We start from the raw sequence: 16567 nt of genomic DNA, 5'->3' as shown, positions 1-16567 counted from the left end.
TATGACCCAGATTCTGAATACAGTAACGTAGGAAGCTGTGGGTACCTACTGGATCTCTGTGTATCTCTGACTTAAAATGGAGGTACACGCGGCATCAGGAGCAGATACAGACCAAAGAAGCCCCTGTCCTTGAACAATATGGGCACTTTGCAGTCCAGTCACCATACTGTAGAACTCTACTTGATTTGGAGGAGATGGTGCACCCTTCCCTCTTGGGCACCAATGGTTCTTCCGCCCCTTCAGGAAGCTCTTCTCTAGAAACCTTATTCTTCAGAGTATTGTCAGTGTGGCCCTATAGGGACTCGTGCGCTGCCACTCAGGTCTTGTGTATGAGACCTTACACTAGGGTCTGTGAAATTGGGAACTAGTGCATGCTGGTACGTGTCATGGCACTGCGGTTTTAATACATTTTCAGTGTGTTTCCTTACAGAATTAATTCATAATGGGGAAAGGAAGTCGAATAGTTGTGTGTGGACAGGCAGGAGTTGGCAAAACTGCTATCCTTGAGCAGGTGCTGTATGGAAAACACATAATAGGTAAGATTTTAAGGTCAAAATGGTCCTCTTCTGTTTTTTTGCAGAAATTCATTATTTGTTGCCGCTTTGTATGTGTGTTTTGTCTTGAGGTTTTTTTTATCTCAGGTTTTCAAATTACGGGGTATAAATCATCAGCTTTTTGACATCACAAGAGTTGGGTGGATTCAGTGAAATGTTGCGTGGCCTGACAAATGTATTATTTACAGCTTAAACCAGAAATTGTAGCACAAATTGACACTATACTCAGAATACTGAATTATCTCCTATCCTATGGATAGAGGATGAGTTATTGATCATAGTGCGTCTATGGGAGACCTGGAAACCTTGTCATGAAAGAACCAGAAGTGTGTAAGCTCGACCTTTTCTCCATTCATTGTCTATGGAATTCCTGTTAAAAGAGCATGGCGTTTGGTGAATTTCCTTTTTTTTTTTTTTTTTTTTTTGGCATAAAAACCCAATAGAAAATGGATGACATTGCACAATTCTGTTCTTTTCAAAACAAAGGTTCCAGAGCCCTACTCTTGTCATCAATGGTGGATGATTTTATTATTTTGGGACTAAACCTCTCATAAATGAGGGGTCTCTTAAGCCAGCAAGGTTTATATTGAATGGATATTTCCCTCATTTAACATATCACCCATCTAAAAGGCAGGAGCTAGTTTACTAATCAGCAGGGGTTCCACCAGGCATTTCAAAGATCCATTCTTGGGTCTGTAGTGGTCCCAACAGATGGACCTCTATTGATCCCTAAATAATTATCACCGATGCTTTATATAGTTGATGACTCTTTAACAAAACACCAGAGTATGAAGCCCCTAATTAAAGGATTATCTTCTATCCATATAGAATGACAATCTTAAGAATTTCCCCCATATGTTCATAATTTCTAGTGCATACTACTCATCTATCAATCTAAATCCATCATTGTATGTCTATTTTGAGTGCACTGAAAGAAACCCATCAGAGGCAGAGTCCTAATGTACAAGAAAAAAATGCTCAAATTGGATCCTATTGGGGTTGGCGTACAGGCTTTGCGCAATGGATAAGCAATTTTTATTTTAACATATATCCTGCCAAGTTGTATAATTCGGGAAATGCAAATCGATATTCTGGCTTTGGTTTTATCTTAACCCCTTAGTGACAGAGCCAATTTGGTACTTAAGGCCAATTTTTGCAATTCTGACCACTGTCACTTTATGAGGTTATAACTCTGGAACGCTTCAACGGATCCCGCTGATTCTGAGATTGTTTTTTCGTGACATATTGTACTTCATGTTAGTGGTAACATTTCTTCGATATTACTTGCGATTATTTATGAAAAAAACGGAAATATGGCGAAAATTTTGCAATTTTCAAACTTTGTATTTTTATGCCCTTAAATCAGAGAGATATGTCACGAAAAATAGTTAATAAATAACATTTCCCACATGTCTACTTTACATCAGCACAATTTTGGAAACAAAATTTTTTTTTGTTAGGGAGTTATAAGGGTTAAAAGTTGACCAGCAATTTCTCATTTTTACAACACCATTTTTTTTTAGGGACCACATCACATTTGAAGTCATTTTGAGGGGTCTATATGATGGAAAATAATGAAGTGTGACACCATTCTAAAAACTACACCCCTCAAGGTTCTCAAAACCACATTCAAGAAGTTTATTAACCCTTTACGTGCTTCACAGGAACTGAAACAATGTGGAAGGAAAAAATGAACATTTAACTTTTTTTTGCAAACATCTTAATTCAGAACCATTATTTTATTTTCACAAGTGTAAAAACAGAAATGTAACCATAAATTTTGTTATGCAATTTCTCCTGAATACGCCAATACCCCATATGTGGGGGTAAACCACTTTTTGGGCGCACCGCAGAACTTAGAAGTGAAGGAGCGCCGTTTGACTTTTTCAATGCAGAATTGGCTGGAATTGAGATCGGACGCCATGTCACTTTTAGAGAGCCCCTGATGTGCCTAAACAGTGGAAACTCTCCTCAAGTGACACCATTTTGGAAACTAGACCCCTTAAGGAACTTATCTAGATGGGGGTTCAGAGTGCTCACCACACAAGTGCTTCACAGAAGTTTATAACGTAGAGCCGTGAAAATAAAAAATCGCTTTTGTTTACACAAAAATGATCTTTTCGCCCACAAATTCTTATTTTCACAAGGGTAACAGGAGAAATTAGACCACAAAAGTTGTTGTGCGATTTCTCCTGAATACGTCGATACCCCATATGTGAGGGTAAACCACTGTTTGGGCGCACCGCAAAGCTTGGAAGAGAAGGAGCGCCGTTTTACTTTTTCAATGTAGAATTGGCTGGAATTGAGATTGGACGCCATGTCGCGTTTGGAGAGCCTCTGATGTGCCTAAACAGTGGAAACCCCCCACAAGTGACCCCATTTTGGAAACTAGACCCCTTAAGGAACATATCTAGATGTGTGGTGAGCACTTTGAACCCCCATGTGCTTCACAGAAGTTTATAATGTAGAGCCGTGAAAAAAAAAAAATCGCATTTTTTCTACAAAAATGATATTTTTGCCCACAAATTTTTATTTTCACAAGGGTAACAGGAGAAATTAGACCACTAAAGTTGTTGTACAATTTCTCCTGAGTACGTCGATACCCAATATGTGGGGGTAAACCACTGTTTGGGCGCACCGCAGAGCTTGGAAGAGAAAGAGTGCCGTTTTACTTTTTCAATGTAGAATTGGCTGGAATTGAGATCGGACGCCATGTCGCGTTTGGAGAGCCCCTGATGTGCCTAAACAGTAGAAATCCCCCACAAGTGACCCCATTTTGGAAACTGGACCCCCCAAGGAACTTATCTAGATGTGTGGTGAGAACTTTGAATGCCCAAGTGCTTCACAGAAGTTTAGAATGCAGAGTCATAAAAATATATATATTTTTCCACAAAAAAGATTTTGTAGCCCCCAAGTTTTTTTCACAAGGGTAACAAGAGAAATTGGACCCCAGAAGTTGTTGTCCAATTTATCCCGAGTACGCTGATGCCCCATATGTGGGGGTAACCCACTGTTTGGGCGCACGGCAGAGCTCAGAAGGGAGGGAGCACCATTTGACTTTTTGAGCGCAAAATTGGCTGTCGTGTTTGGAGACCCCCTGATGTACCTAAACAGTGGAAACCCCCCAATTCTAGCTCCAACCCTAACCCCAACACACCCCTAACCCTAATCCCAACCTGATCCATAATCCTAATCACTAACCCTAACCATAATCACAACCCTTACCCCAAAACAACCCTAATGTCAACCCTAACCATAACCCTAATCAAAACCCTAAATCCAACACACCCCTAATCCTAATCTCAACCCTAATCCCAAACCTAACCCTAATCCCAAGCGTAACCCTAACCCTAATACCAACCCTAATCCAAACCCTAACCCTAATCCCAACTCTAACCCTAACTTTAGCCCCAACCCTAGCCCTAACTTTAGCCCCAACCCTAACCCTAGCCCTAAGGCTACTTTCACACTTGCGTCGTTTGGCATTCTGTTGCAATCCGTCGTTTTGGACAAGAATCGGATCCTGCAAATGTGCCCGCAGGATGCGTTTTTTTGCCCATAGACTTGTATTGCCGACGGATCGTGACGGATGGCCACACGTCGCGTCCGTTGTGCACTGGATCAGTTGTGTTTTGGCGGACCATCGGCACAAAAAAACGTTCAATGAAACGTTTTTTTGTACGTCGCATCCGCCATTTCTGACCGCGCATGCGTGGCCGTAACTCCGCCCCCTCCTCCCCAGGACATAGATTGGGCAGCGGTTGCGTTGAAAAACTACAGCTGCTGCCCACGTTGTGCACAATTTTCACAACATGCGTCGGTATGTCGGGCCGACGCATTGCGACGGCCCCGTACCGACGTAAGTGTGAAAGAAGCCTAACCCTAAATTTAGCCCCAACCCTAACCCTAAATTTAGCACTAGCCCTAACCCTAGCCCTAACCCTAGCCCTAACCCTAACCCTACTTTTAGCCCCAACTGCTGTTCTCCTGCCGGCCGGCAGATGGAGACAGATGGCGGGCGCACTGCGCATGCGCCCGCCATTTTCTTCTGCCGGCGGCCAGGAGGAGCAGCAAGAGGATCCAGGGACACAGGTGAGTATAATAGGGTCCCCGAATCCCCCTATTTCTCTGTCCTCTGATGTGCGATCACATCAGAGGACAGAGAATTACACTTTACTTTTTTTTTTTTTTTTGCGGTCGCCGGTAAACAGTTAATTACCGGCGATCTCAAAACAGGGGTCGGTAAAACCGACCCCGATCATGCTCTTTGGGGTCTCGGCTACCCCCGGCAGCCGAGACCCCAAAGACTCTCGCGGGGCCGGCCGGCGGGCGCACTGCGCATGCGCCCGCCATTTTGAAGATGGCGGCGCCCACCGGGAGACACGAGGAGCACCGGGGGAGCTAGGTAAGTATTGGGGGGCCACCTGGGACCCCTTTTCTCTGTCCTCCGATGTGCGATCACATCGGAGGACAGAGAAATTAAAAAGAGATCGCGTTTTGTTTTTTTTGCGATCGCCGGTAAACGGTTAATTACCGGCGATCGCAAATGCGGGGTGGGTACAAAACCCCCCGAATCATGTTCTCTGGGGTCTCGGCTACCCCCGGCAGCCGAGACCCCAAAGAAAATCCGACTCTGGGGGGCGCTATACACTTTTTCCACAGCGCCGTTAATTAACGGCGCTGTGGTTTAAGTACCCTTAGCGGCCGCCGTTAAAAGGCGTATCGGCGGTCGCTAAGGGGTTAAGTCATGTGGGCTTGTTTAGAGGGAACCATGCAAGTGGGGAGATCAAGCTTTTAACCTGCATTTATAGTAATAGTGGCATTCTGAACCTGCCCGGCACCTGCTCTTAGACCCCCGATGCCGGGAGGTAATGAATTTTATTCCCCCCCGCAGCATTTGGCATTTAGTCATAAGGGTTGCAGCGGCGCGGCATAAGTCACCACTCAGTGTAGAGAGTGGCAGCTGTAACTGCAGCCCCGGCACTGACTGACAGCCAAGGGCACGGTTACACTGAGCGGTGGCTGAACCATGCCAGTGTCACTCCTATGACTGGAAGCTGCTGGGGGGGGAATAAACACTGAGGCTCTAATTGGGGACACCAGACAGGATCAAAGCGCCATTAACCCCTTTCTGACCTCGGACGGTATAGTACGTCCGAGGTCAGAACCCCCGCTTTGATGTGGGCTCCGGCGGTAAGCCCGCATCAAAGCCGGGACATGTCAGCTGTTTTGAACAGTTGACATGTGCCCGCAATAGCGACGGGTAGAATCGCGATCCACCCTCCGCTATTAACTAGTTAAATACCGCTGTCAAACGCTGACAGCAGCATTCAACCGGCGCTTCCGGCCATCGGGCCAGAAATGAGCGCATTGCCGACCCCCGTCACATGATCGGGGGGTCAGCAATGCGTCTGCATAGTAATCATAGAGGTCATTGAGACCTCTATGGTTGCTGATGCCGGATTGCTATGAGCCCCACTCTGTGGTCGGCGCTCATAGCAATGCAGGAATTCAGCTACATAGGAGCGATCTGATGAGTTGTGCCAGCTTCTAGCCTCCCATGGAGGCTATTGAAGCATGGCAAAAGTAAAAAAAAAACAAACAAGCAAAAAAAGTTTAAATTACCCCCCTCTTTTGCCCCATTCAAAATAAAACCATAAAAAAAAAAATCAAACCTACACGTATTTGGTATCACTGCCTTCAGAATCGCCCGATCTATCAATAAAGGGGGGAAAGAAAAAAAAAACCCTGATCGCTAAACGGTGTAACGAGAAAAAAATTTGAAATGCCAGAATTACATTTTTTTTGGTCGCATAGACATTGCATTAAAATGCAATAACGGGTGATCAAAAGAAGGTATCTGCACAAAAATGGTATCAATACTAATATCAGCTTGGAACGCAAAAAATAAGCCCTCACCTGACCCCAGATCACGAAAAATGGAGACGCTACGGGTATCGTAACATGGCGCAATTTTTTTTTTTTTTTTTTTTTTTAAGCAACGTTTGGAATTTTTTTTCACCACTTGGATAAAAGAGAACCTAGACATGTTTGGTGTCTATGAACTCGTAATAACCTGGAGAATCATAATGGAAGGTCAGTTGTAGCATTTTGTGAACCTAGCAAAAAAGCCAAACAAAAAACTAGTGTGGGATTGCACTTTTTTTGCAATTTCACCGCACTTGCAATTTTTTTTCCCGTTTTCTAGTACATGACATGGTAAAACCAATGATGTTGTTCAAAAGTACAACTCATTTAGCAAAAAATAAGCCCTCACATGGCCATATTGATGGAAAAATAAAAAAGTTATGGCTCTGGGAAGGAGGGGAGCGAAAAACGAACACGGAAAAACGGAAAATCCCAAGGTCATGAAGGGGTTAACCTGCAGATAAAAAAAAAATGTATATATTCAAGCTGCAGTCTAGTGTGTATCATTTGATTTAAAGGTCTTGCCTACTTTTTGAATTTTCATTATTATAGTTTTTTTTTAATTTTTGCAATTAGGTTTTATTTAGAAATTTTGCAGGGTGCCTTCTACAGCCTCTATATTGAAGAATGAGGTAACTGAGAATCCACTTTTTTTTTTTTTTTGTTAATAGAGCTCCTCTTAGCTGTTTTACGACCACAAACTACATCAAAGTTAAAGCGAACCTGTCACCAGGTTTAACATACTGCCACCACCTTTCAGGCCTGATATACAGCATTCTATAAGGCTGTATACCTGACCCCCAACTCAACCTGAAAGATAAGAAAAAGAGCTTTCATTATAATCACCTGAGGGGTGCCTGGCCATGGGTTGTCTCCACATGAAGAAGAGGCACCGGACCAGGACCACCCCATAGATGAGTATATTAAAAGCTCTTTTTCTTATCTTTCAGGTACACATGAATTGCTGTATATCAGGCCTGAAAGGTGGCGGCCGTATCTCACAGCAGTCAAACCTGGTGACAGGTTCCCTTTTAAATGTGTAGGCACAAAGAGTCCACAAAAGCTGAACACTGGAATGTTTTTCATGAAATCCAATTGCAAAAAAAATATTTTTGTCATTCATTCCGGATCTTCTCATGCGAGAACTGTCCATGTTTCATGGATGCGTGGAACCGACCCAAGTTTTCTAAAATAGGTCAAATGGCTGTTGCATAGAAATATCAAAGGACTGACTGTCCCTTCCAAACAGAAATTAGGAGTGTACAGGTGCTTACTAGGAGTAGCCATCTCCATATATAACCAACAAACAATGTAGCACTATATCATGCAAAGATTAAATTTGAATTGCTTTATTGCTCTAGAAAATATGAAAAATTGAGAATACTTATTGCATAATTTGGCCAATTCATGTGAACTCGGCGATTCTCGTTGCCGGGAACCTGCAGAAGGCCGGAATCACACTATCGTACAATACAACAGAGTGCTATGCGATAAAACATCTCAGCCCAGTGTTACTCTATGGGGCAGCTCACATCAGCGATTATTTTCTCATGCCAAATCTGCATGTGAGAACAATTGCAGCATGCTGCGAATGGCATCGAGTCTCGGCTCACTTGCACCCATATACAAGTCTATAGGTGTGAGTGACACAACGTACAGCACTCGGATATCCGCCTCCTCGAACAGAGCACTGCCACTCAGCTCACACTCACAGCAGAGCAGGAGCCGAGTGTCATTATCGCATCGGATGCCATACGCTAGTGTCACTCCAGCCTAAAGTGAATCCTCCATTTATATGGGAAGGTAGGATCCTGCTGTTAGCTCTCTGACTGAGCACTCCACCACTCACTCAGACGTTTTTAATTACAGCAGGATCCGAGGCATAGCTAGGGTTTTGGTTCAGGAGTGGGCCAAGCTTCTGAGTGGGCCCTTAACCAAGTAACCTTGATTACAACTCGGTGATGCACCCTAATAGTGGATGTAGGAGAACCTCAGGAGATGACCACGCTGTTGCTGAAAACAATCTGTATATAAAGACAAATATTGATATTACCGCCATATGGTCAGTGGTAAATGCCAGCCCTAAGGAACATATAAGAGTTTACTGTACAGTTACAGATAATGACTTACCGCTGACGTTCTTTCTGATGGAATTGTTCAGTTTCCCCGTCTTTTCGATCTGGCCCAGACTGACATCACAACTTCTTCCAGACAGGACTCTGCGGCCGAGAATGCAACAAAAAGACACATTTCACGTCTCATATTTTCAGCACTGTCCACAATGGGACTATTCCCAACCTGCACAAACTCCTCATCCTGCCGACACCCCAATGCTGAGCCACTGCTGTATGTGTCCCTATTACTGCACCTGCTGTGTGATTCTGTGCCCTCTAAATTCTAAAGCAACTCTCTATAATATAGTAATGCCGGGTGCAAGTGCCCTATAAAACAGTGCCCACATTTTGTCCCCTAGAAGGTAATAATGCCCTCCGGGTGCTCCTTTGACAGTCACAGTAATCTGACTTCCCCCTATAACAATAAGTGCCCACTTTATATTTAATAATGTCCCAAATCTCCCCTCTACACGGTATGATGCTCTTATACAGTCTAATGCTCCTAGATAGATATATATATATATATATATATATATATATTCTCTATATCATACCCCTTAATATCCCCCAAACTGTTTGATAGCTCTAAGGCCGGGATCACACATGCGAGAAATACGTCCGAGTCACGCATGGTAATACCCGGCACTGCGTCTCTCTGGAGCGGCGCGTGCAGCTGCATGTATTGCTATGCGGCCGCACTCTCCGCTCCTGAGTGACGGCGGCAATGCCAGGTATTACCTTGCGAGACTCGGACTTATTTCTCGCTTGTGTGATCCCGGCCTAACCCTAATCTCCACGCTGTATGATGACCCTCTAGATAGCCTCCATATAGTATAATGCACCAGACAATCTTCAATATAGTATAATGCACTCCCCATTGGCATTCAAATAGTATAATGCACTCCCCATATGGAGACTCTATAGTATAATGCAGACCCTAATATAATGCACCCCAATAGAAAGCCTCTATAGTATAATGCAGCCCCTAATATAATGCACCCCCATAGCTAGCCTGTATAGTATAATGCACCCCCATAGCTAGCCTGTATAGTATAATGCACCCCCATTGGCAGCCTGTATACATAGTATAATGCAAACCCATAGGCAGCCTGTAAGCCTGTATACATAGTATAATGCACCCCCATAGGCAGCATGTATAGTATATAGCACCCCCATCCATATAGTATATAGCACACCCATCCTCAAAAAGCCCTCTCTCGACCCATCCTCTTTGTCTAGCTTTCGCCCGATATCTCTTCTCCCTTATGCCTCCAAATTGCCGGAGCAACACGTCCATCTTGAACTGTCCTCCCACCTCTCTTCGGCTACGTTCACATTAGCGTTACGCTAATGTGCGTCGCTGTTGCGTCGGTGACGCAGCGGCGACGCAGCGGCGACGCGCCCCTATGTTTAACATAGGGGACGCGTGCGTTTTTTTGTTAGCGTTTTTCGACATGTGCGTCGTTTTCGACGCTAGCGTCGGACGCACGAAAATGCAACAAGTTGCATTTTTCGTGCGTCCGATTTTCGTCAAAAAACGCACGCGTCGCAAAACGCAGCGTTTTTGCGCGCGTTTTTGGTGCGTCGCGCGTTGCGTCGCCGTTGCGTCGCCGACGCACCGGCGCGCAACGCTAATGTGAACGTAGGTAGCCTTCCTGCTCCCTCTTTGATCGGTTACAATCTGGCTTCCGTTCCCATCACTCAACTGAAACTGCACTAACTAAAGTCAGCAATGACCTACTAACTGCCAGGAGCAAGCGACACTACTCTGTCCTCCTTCTCCTGGAGATGTCTTCTACCTTCGACACTGTGGACCACTCCCGTCTGCTACAAATCCTCTCATCTCTTGGCATCACAGACTTGGCCCTTTCCTGGATCTCGTCATATCTGACAGACCTAACATTCAGTGTCTCCCTTCCCCACACCACCTCCTCACCTCGCCCCTTGTCAGTCGGTGTTCCTCAAGGCTCTGTTCTAGGACCCCTACTCTTCTCCATCTACACTTTTGGCCTGGGACAGCTCATAGAATCCCACGGTGTGCAGTACCACCTCTACGCTGATGACACGCAGATCTACCTATCCGGACCTGCCCTCACCTCCTTACCAAAATCCCACACGGTCTGTCTGCTATCTCGGCCTTCTTTTCTGCTCGCTTTCTACAACTGAACATGTATAAAACAGAATTCATCATCTTTCCCCCATCTCGCTCTACCCCCTCCAAAAGACCTATCCATCAATGTCAATGGCTGCTCACTTTCCCCAGTCCCACACGCCCGGTGCCTCGGGGTGATCCTCGACTCTGCCCTCTCTTTCAAGCCACATATCCAAGCCCTTGCCTCCTCCTGCTGTCTCCAACTCAAAATTATTTCCTGGATCCGTGCTTTCCTTGACCGCGACACCACAAAAATGCTAGTGCATGCCCTTATCATCTCCCGCCTCGACTACTGCAACCTCCTACTCTCTTGACTCCCCTCTAGCACTCTGGCACCACTCCAATCCATCCTACACTCTGCTGCCTGACTAATTTACCTGTCACCCCGCTACTCCCCAGCCTCTCCCCTATGTCAAGCCCTTCACTGGCTTCTTATTGCCCAGAGACTCCAGTTCAAAACCCTCACAATGACATACAAAGCCATCCACAACCTGTCTCCTCCATACATCTGTGACATGGTCTCCCGGTACCTACCTACACGCAACCTCCGATCCTCTCAAGACCTCCTCTACTCCCCTCTCATTTCTTCTTCCCACAACCACATTCAAGACTTCTCCCGTGCTTCCCCCATACTCTGGAACTCTCTAACCCAACACATCAGACTCTCGCCTACCATAGAAACCTTCAAAAAGAACCTGAAGACTCACCTTTTCCGACAAGCCTACAGCCTGCAGTGATCCTGAACTTACTGAACTGCCACACAACCTGCCCTACCCTCTCCTAGTGTTTCATCATCCATCCCCTGCAGACTGTGAGCTCTCGCGGGCAGGGTCCTCCCTCCTTGTGTGCCTTATTTGCTCATGTTTAATGTATTTTCCTATATTTGCCCGTATTCACATGTAAAGCGCCATGGAATTAAAGGTGCTATAAAAATGTATAATAATATTAATCCTTAGGCAGCCTGTATAGTATATTGCATCGCCATAGGCAGCTTGTATAGTATATTGCACCCCCATAGGCAGCCTGTACAGTGTTATGATCCGGTGACCTTGGAGCTGCATGAGAACTTTCACTGGAGAAAGTGGTCACTATACTGACCGCAATCCTGAACTTAACACCGCAACTAGAAGTAGCCGTGGAGTGTACCTAACACACCTAGACACCTAGTCACAGCCGGAGGACTAAATACCCCTAAAGATGGAAATTGGAATACTATCTTGCCTCAGAGAAAATCCCCAAAGGATAGACAGCCCCCCACAAATATTGGCGGTGAGTCGGAGAGGAAAAAAACATACACAGGCAGAAAAACAGGATTTAGCACAGGAGGCCACTCTAGCTAGATAGGACAGGATAGGACAGAGTTCTGTGCGGTCAGCAGAATATACAAAAACTTCCTACATCTAACTAAAAGATCTGCAACTCCAGTGAATCCTACAAACAGAGCAGGAATAAAACTGAAACAAGCACACAGCAGTGTGCCACAGATACAAAAACAAAACACTTATCTTTGCTGAATTTGGCAGCAAGCAGGAGAAGCCAGAAAGTGATCCAACACTTCACAAGGAACATTGACAACTGGCAAGGGCTAAAGGATCCTGCACACCTAAATATCCCAGTCAGAATTGTAATCATCCGATACACCTGGCCAGGACTGCGAGTCAGAGACAACTGCATTCCCACCTACAACCACTGGAGGGAACCCAAGAGCAGAATTCACAACAGTACAGTATATTGCATCCACTATAGGCAGCCTCTGTAACATGATGCACCCCCATAAAAAAAATAAATGCAATACCCCTCTCTCTTCCTCCTGGTTCCTCCACTGCTCTGAGCGCCTGCACTTCTCCAGACTGCGGGCGCCAGCTAGTGACGTCATCACAGCCCCTGCAAGTGTCGGTGACGTCAGATGCTAAGAGAGGGGGATGCTGGGAGAGGAAGCATAATGCTCCCTCTCATCAATGCGGTCAGCTGTATCTGCTAGATGCCGATACAGTTTAACCTGCGATGATGGGCGGGGGGCCCACTGCTGGCACCGGGCTCCCCTGCCTGCTCAGGGCCCGTGTAGCGGCCAGGCAGCAGAGCAGGGAGATCAATTCTCCCTGCTGCAGAATGTAACCGATGCAGTTACAGTAGCATAGCAGCTCCGGGTGGGTTCCCTCGGCGTGGGGCCTGGGGCTACCGCCCCCTCTTCTCCCCGGTAGCTATGCTACTGAGCAGGATCCTACCTTCCCATATAGATGTAGGCTTCAGCCTAAGAGAGGATTCGCATTAGGTGGGTTCCCAGCAAAGAAAATCGCCTTATCGGGACTGCCAGGTACACATGAATTGGTCAATGCACTATGCGCTAAGTATTCACAATCTTTGAAATTTTCTAGAACAGTAATGCAATTAAAATGTCATATACTTCATGTTTGCATGCTCTAGCGCTACAGAGTGCAACTTTATTTTGTTTATTGGCTGTTGTTTCCAGTCCTCTCCCTGACTGTATATATCTGTTCAGTTCATCTTAAAGGGACACTATCACCTGAATTTGGAGGGAACAATCTTCAGCCCTGGAGGCGGGGTTTTTGGGTGTTTGATTCACCCTTTCCTTACCTGCTGGCTGCAATATTGGATTGAAGTTCATTCTCTGTCCTCCGTAGTACACGCCTGCACAAAGCAATCTTGCACAGCGCAGGCGTGTACTATGAAGGACAGAGAATGAACCTCAATCCAATATTGCAGCCAGCATGCAGCCAGCGGGTAAGGAAAGGGTGAATCAAACACCCAAAAACCCCGCCTCCATGGCTGAAGATTGTTCCCTCCAAATTCAGGTGACCGTGTCCCTTTAACTGTGAAATGTTTTTTTGTTTTCATGGGAGATATCATTTTTGGCTTGTCACAGGACAGGAAAGTATTGAAACCTTGGAAGATGTATATATTGCTTCAGTGGAAACCGAGCGTGGTGTGAAGGAGCAGCTGCGCCTTTATGACACACAGGGACTTCAGGAAGGCACGGAGCTGCCGGCGCATTACTTCTCTATTGCGGATGGCTTTATCCTGGTCTACAGTGTGGACAGCCTGGAATCCTTCAGAATGGTTGAGCATCTTAAAAGAGATATAGAACGTTTCCGGGATAAAAAAGAGGTAAATGAATGAATGGTGTTAGTTGTGTGGTGCACAAGTATGAGTGTGAACCTAGCCTCACTGTGTTGGCGTTCCCTTAGGGCTCATTCAGACCGCATAGTTTGGTCCTGTGTTCTTGTTTTGTTTTTTTTTTCCCATACATAGGAGGAGAAAAATAAAGATTGTGACCTTCCCCCTCCTGTTTAACAATTTGTGAATAACAGACAGCACCCGGATGGCATTTGAGTGCTTTCCTTTGCCCCCCCCCCCTTTCCTTCACAGACCCATAGACTTGTGTTGTTAATATCGGACATGTCTCTCTGATTTTGCACTGACCACTAAGTCTACAGGACTGTTCACACTTTCACGATTATCTGTGAAAAGGACGTACCGCACTCGGAAGCAAAAAAACTGCCATGTGAATGAGGCCTTATTTTAAGGAAGATGGCGTTGAGCTGTTCTCAGAGTGGATGATAGGTTCAGGAGGAGAACTGGGGAAAGAAGCAGATTTCTCTAAGGTCTCCTTCACACATCCATGTTTCCAGTACGTGTGGCGTCGGTTTTCACACGTGCCGGAGACTCGCATACCCACACACCCATTATAATCTATGGGGTTACGCACATGTTTCACACAAACAGTAGACATGCCAGTCGTCTTTCCGTCTGTGACATGTACTGGAATAGAAATGACAGATTTTTAGGTGTTATAAGATGTGTAAAGATATGGGGTAAATGGATGATTGTGACTGCACCAGGGCAGTCGGGAAGAGCAAAAGCAAAGTGTCAGAATTGAAGCCTCGCATGTGATGCTCCACTTCTGGGGAGCTGCGGGCTGGTATTTTTAGGATCGGAAGTCCCCAATAACCATTGACCTTCCCTGCCCGATATCCGCGCTGTCTGATTTGTTTGCTGTTGGTTACCCAACAAAATGTGGGGGAGGAGGGGAAAACTATTTTATTTTTTTCCCACTTATTAGGTTTAATACACTTTACAGTAAGCCACACACAGCACTAATTATATATCTCACGGATATAATTTATTCCCCTTAATCTATCTTGTAGCAGGCTATTTCTTTTCATCTGCATTCTGCCTGCACTACAGGATTTGGGACTCCTTTCCTCCTTTTTTTTTTTTTTTTGCACCCCCAGCAAGCGCCTCACTCACCGTTGCCTCTGTTCTTCCTGTATGCAGTTTAAGTGCCAGAGACCCATTCCCACTTCTTGTATCCCCCTCTGCTCCACTATACAGAAAGGCCAAGACACCTTGTAATCAGTGATATATAATTTATATAGAATTTCTTTCTTTCCAGGGGTATGTCAAACTAATATTTATTTATTTTTTAAAATAGTGATTCACATTTGAAAGTATAATGACCCTTGAAGATATATCTTTCAGTGTAGATTTATTTTCCTCACTTGTATAGTGCCATCATGTTCCACAACGCTTTAAAGACCTCACTGTCTCCATCGGGGCTCACAATCTAAATTTTCTACCATTAAGTCAACTCTTACAAATGTTGTCCTTGGTTGGATTTGATCCCAGGACCCCAATGCTGCAAGGCTTATGGTATTTAAAAATGAAGCTGTTTTCTGTACAGAAAATATATAAAGCGGTATTTTTAATGACTATGAACCTCACAATCGCTAGAGCAGGAGACTTTGTGTCCTCCACTGTTCACATTGGAGGGTTGCGTTTTACAGATCGGTGAGGTGTTGTATACAAGTACAGAATACACCTTGGATGACTGGCAAAGATAGCTCTGTCTTCACTTTACAAAGTTAGACGTGTACTGTAATTTTGCTGACTTTTTTTTTTTTTTTTTTTTGTAAGATGGCCCTTGTTGTTTTGGGTAATAAGATGGACCTTGCAGAATACAGACAAGTAGATACAGAAATGGCGCTGCACTGGGCAAGAGGTGAAAAAGTGCGACTCTGGGAAGTTTCAGTTACAGACAGAAAGACCTTGATTGAACCTTTCACATTCTTGGCCAACAAACTTAATCAGCTCCAATGCAAATCCTCCTTCCCCTTGCCGGGGAGAAAAAGTAAGGGGACCACATCATCTGACAACTAAAAACAAGGTTAAGATTGTGTGCTTTTATAGAAGTTTTCTAGAATTGCGTTTTTGGTTCTTTTTTTTTTTTTTTTTTTTCTTTTCTTCTATGATCTGAGTATTTAACTTTATGTATCCACTTTGCTTCCTGAACAATAATATTAATAATATTGCACTTGACTTGTAGCTCAGTGTCCTTCATTGCTGAAGATAAAGCTACAGTGCCGCTCGTGTAGGCCTTGTTTTTCTCCTAAGACGTCACATTATGGGACTTGCGACAACAAACATTGTAATTCAGTTATTTGTGTACTTTACAGTTCATGGCTCTGTTCACACCAGATTTTATGGGTTTCCTGTATTTTTAATTTTTTTTTTTACTTCAGTTGGGGTGAAGTAGGCATTATCTTTTCTCACTTATAAGCATGGGCCAAGATGCCACTGTCGAGACTTTTTTGGATATTCCATGGTGCACTGTAAGTGTGTACTTTACTTTTTTATTTTTTAAGGGGTTTTCCATTACTATTTCACCCCCTCTTATGTTCTAACTGTTCCTAACAATCATTTTTTCTAATATACTTTATTACCTGTGCTGCTTCTGCGTGGGTCCTATATTCAGCTGTTGTTGTGCCAGCTCTGCTACTTTCGATCTGGGACCAGTCAAA

At 44.7% G+C, this 16567-nt stretch overlaps 1 protein-coding gene across 1 annotated transcript; it reads left to right on the top strand.

Annotated features, from left to right (window-relative positions):
• The first annotated feature begins 442 nt into the window (after positions 1-442).
• Positions 443-15926, top strand: NKIRAS1 (NFKB inhibitor interacting Ras like 1). Its single transcript, XM_069732464.1, has 3 exons — positions 443-536; positions 13633-13874; positions 15684-15926. The coding sequence occupies exons 1-3, from the start codon at positions 443-445 to the stop codon at positions 15924-15926; spliced, it is 579 nt and encodes a 192-aa protein (XP_069588565.1).
• Positions 15927-16567: the final 641 nt, after the last annotated feature.

The sequence above is a fragment of the Ranitomeya imitator genome, chromosome 6 (genome assembly GCF_032444005.1).
Source record: "Ranitomeya imitator isolate aRanImi1 chromosome 6, aRanImi1.pri, whole genome shotgun sequence".
In the NCBI taxonomy this organism is placed as follows: Eukaryota; Metazoa; Chordata; class Amphibia; order Anura; family Dendrobatidae; genus Ranitomeya; species Ranitomeya imitator.
Note: the sequence above shows the minus strand (reverse complement) of the source record. Positions and strands in the feature narration are given on the sequence as shown.